The sequence below is a fragment of the Narcine bancroftii genome, chromosome 4, assembly GCF_036971445.1.
Source record: "Narcine bancroftii isolate sNarBan1 chromosome 4, sNarBan1.hap1, whole genome shotgun sequence".
NCBI lineage: Eukaryota > Metazoa > Chordata > Chondrichthyes > Torpediniformes > Narcinidae > Narcine > Narcine bancroftii.
Window position 1 is genome coordinate 120,152,122 of NC_091472.1, and position 10,984 is coordinate 120,163,105.

Genomic DNA, 10,984 nt, shown 5'->3' on the forward strand with positions numbered 1-10,984 from the left:
TCTGCCTCCCAGAATGGGTCTGGAGGTCATCCAACTCCAGCTCCAATTCCTCAACTTGGCCTGTCAGGAGCTGTAGCTGGATGCACCTCTTGCAGATGTAGTCTTCAGGGACAGTTGTGCTCTCCCAGTTTTCCAACATCCTGCATTTGGAGTATTCCACTGCCCTAGCTGCTCTTTTTGTTATTATACATAGATCTTACCTGGTCTTGGCTTATCTGGGGTGGGGCGGGGGGGGGGGGAACTCATCCTCAGCCTCTCGGACCAAACTCGTAATGATTCTATATCTTCTGATCCTGTCACCTCTTTCTAATGATTTAATCTTATTCCTTGCCAACAGAGCCATGCCACTCCCCTCTGCTTACCTCCTATCTTTTCAATACACTGCATCCTTGGATATTAAGCTCCCAATAATATGTTGTTTAGCCACAATTCAACGATGCCCATGACATGCCTGCCAATCTGTAGCTGTACTATAATGCCATCCACTTTATTTCTTGTGCTGCATGTATTTAAATATCTTTAGCCTTGTATTACTTTTTAAACTATCTTTGATGCATTGAAACTCATTGCAATTATAGCAATATGAACCACAACCTCTGGCTGCTACCTTGCCCAGTTAGGTCATTTCCCCCCATAGCAGTATCCAAAGGGATACATTTGTTGCTGAGGTAACCCTGCGTTGACTTTCTCCCCTTGCCTCTCTCTGTTCATTCATCTACTAGCTGAATCCTGTTCTCTGGGTGTAACCACCTGTTTAAAAGTCTTATCCATGACTTGCTCAGCCTCCTGGATGATCCTCAGTTCATCCAACTCCAGTTCCTTAATATAGTCTTTCAGGAGCTGGAGTTGACTGCAATTCCTGCAGGTGTAGTCATCAGGAGAACCAGATTCCATGAATTCCCACATCCTACAAGAGTACCATTCCACTACCATATCTGCCATCACTCCTGTATTGTACTAAAGGCAATCAAGATGAAATTGGGAATAACGAAAGGCAAAACTTGCCTCCCTTACTTGCTGCTTTGGCCTCCGCCTCTTCTTGCTGAAGCCTCTTGAGTCTCAGCTCCCTACTGCAACTCTGATCCACTCACATTATAGCCACTCCACTCGTATCTCACCAATTTAAACAAATCTTTTGCCATACTCTCATTCCAACTCCCTGTTGTTGCACTTAAGATCCCTTCCCTTTATTGGCTATAGCTAATTAGCCAATGGAGAAATTTAAACAAACCTACTTTTGTGTGCTTTTTAACACTACTTCTTTCCAATTCCCTTTCTTGCAGATCCTGATGAGAAGCCAACAAACATGCTTTTTAGATGCTCTTCTTCTTGTTCCAACTCCTAGCCTCCATTCCTGACGAGACTGCTTTGGTGAACTACAACACTTTTGGTTGCAGTTGATTTCTGGCTCAGGAATGGGGGTGATCTTCCTCTGGGAGAAAGGTTTCCTTAGATGAAGCTGATCGTGTTGCTGGAGGGGAGATCCATCTTCTGGCTGGCTTGTATTCTCCTTCTCCCAGAGCTGCGGGATTCTGGCCTCCACACAGCTCCTGGTCTTCCAGAGCTAGGTGTTGCTGGGTGATTGTCCCTTTACTATATCTCTCAGCTTCACCTTCAGTTGCTGTTTGTTGGTCCAGATTCCAAATGTCTTTGTCCATGCAGGATTTTGTCTCTTGACTTAATGGCCCAGGAAGGTGAATATGTCCACAACTGTGGCTTAAACATGCGCTGTTATCACTCCTCTGTTGGAAGGTTGAAATGGCTGTGCTTTGAATAGTGAGAATGGAGCCATGTTCCCCTTCTCCTGGAAGTCCCGAAGCATCTCCTGCCATCACGCTGGGGTTTTGAATGTCAAATCTAAGCCTTACAGCGTGTGGGTACCTCCAAATTATGTGGAGCAGGCTAAGTGGAGATTGAGCATCCAATGGCAACCTGTTTTGTGCATCAGTTGACACTCAGTGACCTGATGTATTCCAAACTTCCCATGAACCTGACATCAAACTTTAGTTCATTCTTGAAATTTGCAGTTTGGTATATTTTCCATTCCATTCAAGCCATGATTTTCCAAGCCTCCAAAATTAGATGTGATTTTGATGACTCAGAGTTTGGAGCATCATGTGTGGCTGTTAACATCAGTAGAAGGTGGAACAGGGCTCCACAAACTGATCTCTGCTGGGGAAAAATCAATTTAATTATTAAACAAGTTAGGACTTTATTATCCTGGAGCATAGGATATTTGAGAGAGATGTACAAAATTAAGGGGAATAGATTAAGTAAATGCAAATAGTCTTTTTCCTCTGAGGTTGGGCAAATCAAGAACTGGAGGACACTGGATAAGGATGAAAGATGAACTGTTTAAGGGGGATATCCTGGAGAGTTGTGAGTGAACAACATGGTGCCAGGCAAAATTGTGAATGAAGGCTCAATTTTGACATTTAAGACCAGTTTGGATAGGTACATGTATGGAATGGATATTTTTTTATAATTTTTTAATTTTTCACACGTGAGCCATATCAACCAAAATATATACAAACGTTTCTCATTAAACATACACAGTGGCATTTTCTCCCTTTTTTCCCCTACCCTCCTTCCCACCCCCCTTCAACCCAATAAATGTTCAACATATACAATACAATAAAACCATTAAACAATGTCTATACACAATGAAAAATAAACAAGAAAAATGTGTCATCTACTTTTACCAACTGAATCAAGTCGTTTTGTCTTATCATTTTAAGAGGCAAGCCCTCTCTGTTATGTTCCATGTACGGTCCCCAGATTTGTTCAAATAATGTGACTTTATTTTTTAAATTATTTTTTCGAATGGAATACATTTATTTATTTCCATGTATCATTGCTGTATTCTCAGGCTCTCTTCCATTTTCCAAGTTGACGTTATACATTTTTTTGCTACTGCAAAGGCTATCATAATAAATCTTTTTTTGCACTTTATCCAATTTGAGGTCTAATTCCTTACTTTTTTTACTTGGAAGAAAGATCTCTGGATCTTTTGGTATGTTATTTGTGATTTTATTTAATATCTGATTTAGATCTTCCCAAAACCTTTTCACTTTCGTACATGCCCAAATTACATGTACTGTTGTTCCCATTTCCTTGCAGCGAAAACATCTATCTGATAATGTTGGATCCCATTCTTTTAACTTTTGAGGCGTGATTATATAGCCTGTGTAACTAATTATACTGTATCATGCGTAACCTTGTGTTTATTGTATTCTTCATAGTTCCACAACATAACTTTTCCCATGTTTCATTTTTTTTTATCTTTGTTTAAATCCTTTTCCCACTTTTGTTTGGGTTTGTACCTTATTTCATCATTTTCCTTGCAGCTTAATGTAAATGTTCGTTATAAATCTTTTAATTATCATTGTCTATAATCACATATTCAAAGCTGCTTCCTTCTGGTAATCTGTCTGTTTCCTAATTTATCCTTTAAATAAGCTTTCAGTTGATGATATCCAAACATTGTACCATGAGTTATTCCATATTTGTTCTTCAACTGTTGGATGGAATGGATATTGAGTGCTATGGTCCAGGTGAAGATCATTGGTTCTAGGAAGAATAATAGTTTGCAGGACTAAATGGGTTAAAGGGTCTGTTTCTATGCTGTAGTGTTACATTCCTTGAATGCAGAAGTGGATACTAAAGAACTGAGCTGTTTAGTATTTATAGATCTGTACCAATTGTTTATGGGCAACTTCAGTGGACTATCCTGTTAAACCATTGTAAGTTATTGGTGAGCATCTGTAACTGACCATAGTGCACTGATCTAGTTTTTTATGCTTCCCTTTTTCTTGCTCCAGGTCAGCAATTGATGTTGACAGCAGGCCCCACTCCAGTCCCCCCTCCGCCTGCCTATGCTTATGGATATCCAGCTGGCTACACTCAGCCTGCTTATGGCTTCAACATGTAGACAACACTACAGCTTCTCACTACTGCTACAGAATCCATAAGAGCACAGATACCTGGCTCAACAGCACCTCTACAGCATGAGGATTTATAAAGGACTCCTGTTACTGTTATTTATTACATTGTTACATTTCAACTTGAAAGTGCAGCTTTTTTAAAGTTAGAAAATACAACTTGTTAAGAGGCACTGATTAGAATTTAGGGCAAGTGTACACTAGTTTCTGGAATCTGGTAATAATTTCCAGTGGGTGATCTGCCCAATTTATGACACTGGTTTAGTGCAATGTGAACTATATCCTTGTGTACAGCTCACCCTCCATGCAAAGAAAAATGTTACTGAAAACAGCATTTAAACGCTCCCTGGATTTGAGCTTGAGGAATTATTTTATTGCCAGTATCTGCATGTTGCCAAGTATTTATAGTATGTGGCTAAAAGTGAATGCAAAAAAACCCACTTTGCATTCTTTATTGGTCTAGCACTGAATAAACATTTGGCCTCAAAGGGTTCTGACTTGGATCAATGGATATCCATATCATTTGGAATCTCCTTGCCAAAAAGCTGTATGGTACTGTTAACTGAGGGAAACCCCACTATGCCTCATGTTTAAAAAAAAATAATTGAGGAGCCTTGTTGCTAAACATGAGTATTAGGTTTAGCAAGTGCAATTGAGTGACAGCAATGTTTTGTTGAAGCTTTGTTCTTTTTTGGATCCTGAGTGAGACACAACCCTGCCAAATAGTCTTCATTGAACAGCACTGGTGGAATATGCCACAGCAATGCAAACAGTCTAGTTCTGCCCAGAATGTAATGCTGAACAGGATAGCAAGATGCCTTTTCGATGGGGACATTGTGCTGTTAACGAAAGCTACAATATTAAAGGCATTGTGAATATTACCTTGCATAACTGTACAAATTTATTGGTAAGCAACTTAAGAAATGGATATGTATTTGATTGTCCCCTTCCTGCTGCCCTCATGATTTGCCACCAGAGGGATAAATAAAGTTTACACAAGTAATTCTCATTACTCTTGGGTTTCTCTAGACCGATTGTCTTGTCTGAAATGTACAAGGTTGTTATTCTGATATTGACTTTCCTTTGTGCAATGTTTTAATTTAGAAAAGTACTGGTTGACAGTTGTTTTGCATGGGGACCAAAGTGTGGCCAGAGCCAGGGAGAGTGGGCTGGTGACTCAACCTGGGACCTAGGACTGGGAGAAGCACAGGAGGCAAAGATGTCTGTAGAGTCTATCTCTAAATACCTCAAGCATGGGCAATAAATGCTTCTGTTGCCAGCAATATCCATTCTCTGTAAAGTCGAAATTATACTGTTAAACCCAACCCTAATCCTCCTGTCACAGAGCAATCCTTCCCCAAACATACTGGCATTCTCTCAATTGGATCATGTGACTAACTGAGCTACTACCTCTGGCCCAATCTCTTGCAAAACCCACAGGTATGCCAACCCTGGGGCTGGGTATATAAAAGTTGGGGGATGTACCCTGATGCTAGATAATCAGATGCCTGCAACTATTTTCAGATAGGAAATGATTAGGCATGGATCCCTGTGATCAGTCCCATGGTGAAAATCTATCACTTGAAGGGTCATGATCCAAAACATTGACAACTTAATTTCCATGTGTTGCCTGACCTGTACAATCCCTCCCTCTGCTATGTTCAATCAAGATTCCAGCATCTGCAGCTTAACTCCTTGATTTCCTTGTTCCACTTTTCCTTGTACTGTATTTCCTCCAGTAGGTGGCAGCAGTTCCTGTCCTAAGTGTACATGGAGCTCTGTTTATACTGGTCACATTCACTGTTTCAGCGCAGCCAACAAGTGAAGTTCATGGTTTGTACTGCCTGCTCCTGCTGACAGTTGCATTGCTGGTAAATTATCCTCTTTTTTAAAAAAACTAATGTTGGAATCTTAAGCAAACAGTGAGAAGCTGGAGGGACTCAACAGGTCAGGCAGCATCCTTGGAGAGAAATGGACAATGTAATGGGTTGAGACTGCTAGAATTCACAATCTTTCATTTTCAACTAATAGCTGTTTCCTGACCTGCTAAGCCCTCCATCTTCATCCTTCATTCCTTCTCCTTCTCCCCCCACACCACTCCCCCTCCCAGATCATAGTCACCCCATAGAAAGAGGCCTTTTGTGTTTGCACCTGCATCAATCCTGAATTCTCACCCCCTCTCCTACTTGGCAATTTACAGCACCCAGTTAACCTACCAAACTGTGTCTCTTTGAGATGTGGGAGGAATATGGAGCACCTGGAGGAAAGACAAGCATGGGGAGAGTGTTCAGACCCGTCAGGGTTGATCTTGGGTTGCTAGAGTTGTGAAGCAGCAGGTCTAGCTGTGTCATTGACACTTGGGGAACTCTGGATTAATTTCTGGACCAGCCAAAACTATTTGAAAACCACAAATTCAACCAGCTTCAGATTATCCTCCAGGATATCCTGATTACAGCCTTTATTTTGGCATCTGCTTTCAAGCCAGCGGATCACAGACTTGTGTGGACACATGTATTCTATTTCCCCATTTTAAACCGATTTAGCTGATGCAAGTTTATTGTGGTGGGTTCTCGGCCTAGACCACAAAAACCATACATGCAGAATAAGAAATAAAATGTCATTTGAGGCAGCTAGAATAATACTGTAAATAGCAAACTTTAAAAAGTCCACTTCACTTTTAAATTGTATCAATGGTTTGAAGACTGCAGATGTAAAGAGGTTGATGAGTGGGAATATGGTACCTTGGGTAGGCAGCTTGAGCTCAAGGGTCGATTTCTTGTCTGTGCAACTCTATTAATATTCTTGGGAACCTGGAAATGCTGCCTTGGACACTGGGAAAGCTGGAATGATAAGGCTGGATGTTTTGTCTACTCCCATTAAACAGCTGGGGGTGACAAAACTATTCACACCTGAATGAAGTTGAACAGACCAGTTGTTGGTAGGGGGAGGGAGTGTATTGGCAGTGGGAATGAAGGAGTAATGAAATTAATACAAAATAAATCGCAATCGTCAATAAAAGTGTATGTAATTATAGAATGGGAGAGAGTAAGACTATTCAGCCCCTTGAGCCTATTCTACTATTCAAGTTCAGACATGATCCAAGGATCAAAATCAGTCCTATTGTTCCTGTCCATAACACTGAACTCCATTACAGTCCAAGAATCTCTGACTTAGGCCATGAATTCCAAAAATTCACAGCCCTCTGAAAATAAATACCTGTATTTTCAATTAAACACCCAACATGAACTGTAGGAAATATTTGTATAAACAGTTAGCATTACTACTAGAGTGCCAATGACCCCACTTCCAAGTGAGTTTCGACCCATGTTCCAAAGATGTATGGGGTTTGTAGGTTAATTGATCACATGGGTGTATTTGGGGCAGCACAGGTCTGAAGGGGCTGTTGTCATTGCTGGAACTTTTTTTCTAAATAGAGTTTCTAGACCTACATAGATTAATTTGTAAGCAATAAACTGCTGAAGGAACTCGGCAGATCAGACAGCATCTATGGAGGGAAATGGACAGTCGAAGGTTTGGGTCGAGAACCTAATTTGGCACCGAGAAGGGGAGGGATCAGTAAGGATGATGGGCAGATGTGGCCAGGTGGGGGGAGAGGGAGGGATGGAGTTGGGGACAGTCAGGAGATGGATGGATGGAAGCTGACAGGAAGAAGAGTAGATGGAGCCAGTTGCTGAAGGAGTGGTGAAACCATATAAAGGGGGGGACGGTGACCCGATGGGAACAGTTGGGGAGGGAATATGATGGGGGGGGGGGGGCAGAACTGAATGTGAGAGAGGATGTGGGTGAGAAGGAGAGAATAAGTTACTTGATATTAGTGTATTCAATATATTATGAGGGGGTGCTCTTCAAATTTGTGTTGGGCATTGGAGGGGGTCAATGACTGATAGGTCAGTATGGGGATGAGAATTAAACCAAGAGTTGCAGCTGGACAGAGCAGTGATATGCAGCAAATATGGCTACCTAGGCTGCATTGGATATTGATGATGTAGCTGCAGTAATTATGGGAATGAATTTGTATATTGTACTTGTGTGTATGACAAGGAATACTCTAATCTCATCATCAAGAAGGCCACATTGACAGCACCAAATGCAATAGACACTATTGGAGGAGGGTCATGTGAAACAGCCTGGATTTGTTAACCAGAAAATGAGCAGATTGAGATGGAGTAGGGAATCCAGCAATGTTTTCACTTCAGATTTTAGGTTCTGCAGTTTTTCATTTGTTTCCCACTCATCTGTCTGAGCAGTGTAGGAGAATCTGTGTGTCCACGCAAGTGCACACACACGCTGGAGAGAGGAATGGGGGAAATAAATGAATGAATTGAAGTTTGTCTTGTATGCAAGTACAATGCATGGGTATAATGGAAGTCTTTCTTGCTGCTGCTTCCCAGTTATGTAAAAACTAGTACATAAGATATAGGAGCAGAAGCTGGCTATTTTGCCCATCAAGTCTGCTCTGCCATTCCATCTCGAGCTGATTTATTCTCCCACTCATTCCCCCCCCCCCCCCCTCCACTCCCCTGCCTTCTCCCCATAATCTTTGATACACTGATAATTCAGATGCCTATCAATCTCTGCCTTAGATACACTGATTAACCTGGCCTCCAGAGCTGTCCATGGTAGCACATTCCAGAGGTTTACCAATCTGGCTAAAGAAATTTATCTGTATCCCTGTTTTAAATGGGCACCCTTCAATCATGAAGTTGTGCACTCTTGTCCTAGACTCCCCTACCATGGGAAACAACTTTGTCACATCTATTCTGTTCATGCCTTTCAGCATTTGAAATGCTTCTATGGGGTTCCCCTCATTCTTCTGAACTCTAATGAGTACAGGCATACTCTGTATAACACAGTTAATACATTCCAAGCAAGTTCAGTGTTATGGAAAACCCCACTGTTCAAAGCAGTGTTACAATACACTTTAATGTAATACGTTCCATGCTATAAAAGGGATATATAAAACTGATCTTTTTTGGCAATAAGTGAACATCATTTATTTAAGAAAGTATTTGTCTAATGTATTTTGTACTTCTTTACCCTTCATCATTCATATCTTTATAACATCGAATAGCATTTTGAAATTCTTGCCAAACTCTAATGCTTCTCTCGATGTTTGGTTCAACATCCTTGTGGTAATAGGAAGCGTCATTGATTTTTCCAATAAACATTGATAATTCCTCAAAGGTGAATTCTTTCATTGGTACTTCATTAACATCTTCATTTTGCAGCTCATTTTCATATAAACATTGTTGATCCATTTCAATGAGAGTTTCATAATTCACTTGAATGCGAATTGATGCATTGGTGTAATTGTCACAGTCCAAAATTTCAAATCCCAGATCTTTTCCAATGTCTTGAGAGACAGTTGTAATTTTCCTTTCAAAACTAGTGGTATCACTTGCATTATGTGGTAGAAGATCATGCCAAACAGCCCTCTTGTTGCTTGCAGTCACTTCAAGCCATGGTTTACTGATGTTTTTGACTGCATTCTTGTTATAAACTTTCCAAAACTGTTAAAAGTTTTGGGATTTTCTCCTGCTGTAGCTTTCATGGCTTTGGAAAATGTTTGTTGCAAATAATAAGCCTTTAATGTGGCAATGACACCCTGATCCATGAGCTGCAGAAATGAGGTGGTGTTAGGGGGACAATAAAAATTGTTTTGACATGTTCATTCAACTCAAACAGCAGTTGCATGAGCAAGTGTATTGTCAAACAACAATAACATTTAAAAACCCAAGTTATTATCTCTGCAGTAACGTTGGGTTGCAGAATTAAAAATAGGTTGTGAACCATTCTTTCAACAATCGTCCTATTTGATTGCCATATTACAGGAAGTGCACTTTTTGCATAGCCTTTAAGAGAATGGTACACAAGCAGAGGCTTTAATTTAAAGTCCCAAGATGCATTTTTGCCAAGTAGAACTGTCAATTGGTCTTTCGAAATTTTATAGCCTAGTTGAGATTTTTCTTTTTCAGCTTTTTTTTAAAAAGTGCGCGATAGCATCCTTTTCCAAAACAATCCGGTTTTGTCAACATTGAAAATTTGCTCATCTTAGTAGCCTCCTTAGTCAATCACTTAGTTCAGTCAGAAAGCTTGCAGCCTCAGCACTTGCAGATTTACCAGTAATTCGAACATTATGGAGCCCCATGCGGTTTTTTTTTGAAGTTGTAAAACCAACTACAACTTGAAGTTTCCCCTTCACTTCTGTTTTCTTATCTTTCAATGACCAATAGAGGTTTGTTGCTTTAGCTTGAATTGTCATTTGAGTTCATGGAATTCTTTCCTGGTTGGAATTTTGTTTTGAATATTGTATTTAATTTTTTTGTACCTGTTTTAATACAGCAAGTGACAATTGTATGTTCAAATTGGCTATTCATGCCACAAATTATACCCCAATAAACCCCACTAGCACCTCCCCCCCCATAATAATCCCAAAAAGAGAGAAAAAAAAAAACAACAAAAGAAAAAGAAACAAAGTACAGAAAATTTAGAAAGAGAGAAAAAACAAACTTGGTTACCAAAATATTGTTGCCATTCACACAACTTTGCCTTCTCAATATCATCATTTATTTATTCCAAGGAGTTAGTAAGGTTCCATGAGGTTCAGGGAAAGAACTATAAATTCATACCTATTGTATGTAAGTATGGGCACCAAATTTTCAGAAAGATTTCACATTTATTCCTTAATTATGTAATTTTCTCAAGAGGTAAACAATTATGTATTTCCACATGCCATCTTTCCATTCCTAAATGGGAATCTGATTTCCATGTCACTGCTATACATTTTCTTGCAACTGCTAATGCAATTTTCATAAATTCTTTTTGGGGGTGGGGGGGGGATCAATTTCAATTTTGTCTTATCACCAAAAAATTACCCAATAAAAAAAGTATTGGATCTTGTGGAAGTTTAACTCGCATAACTTCTGGAAATTTTCCTAATTCTATCCAAAATAGTCTCATTTTTGAACATGACCACGTAGAATACAAAAAAGTGACTACCTCTTGACTACACCTAAAACATT

The 10,984-nt window shown here is 40.0% G+C and overlaps 1 protein-coding gene across 3 annotated transcripts in view; it reads left to right on the plus strand.

Moving 5' to 3' along the window:
• Positions 1–4,953, plus strand: part of cltcl1 (clathrin, heavy chain-like 1) — a 93,956-nt gene extending 89,003 nt beyond the window's left edge. For all 3 annotated transcript variants that reach the window (XM_069932616.1, XM_069932618.1, XM_069932617.1), the window contains one exon: positions 3,822–4,953. In XM_069932616.1, coding sequence (XP_069788717.1) covers positions 3,822–3,931 — 110 coding nt within the window. In that variant the 3' untranslated portion in view covers positions 3,932–4,953. The remainder of the gene's footprint in view (positions 1–3,821) is intronic.
• Positions 4,954–10,984: the final 6,031 nt, after the last annotated feature.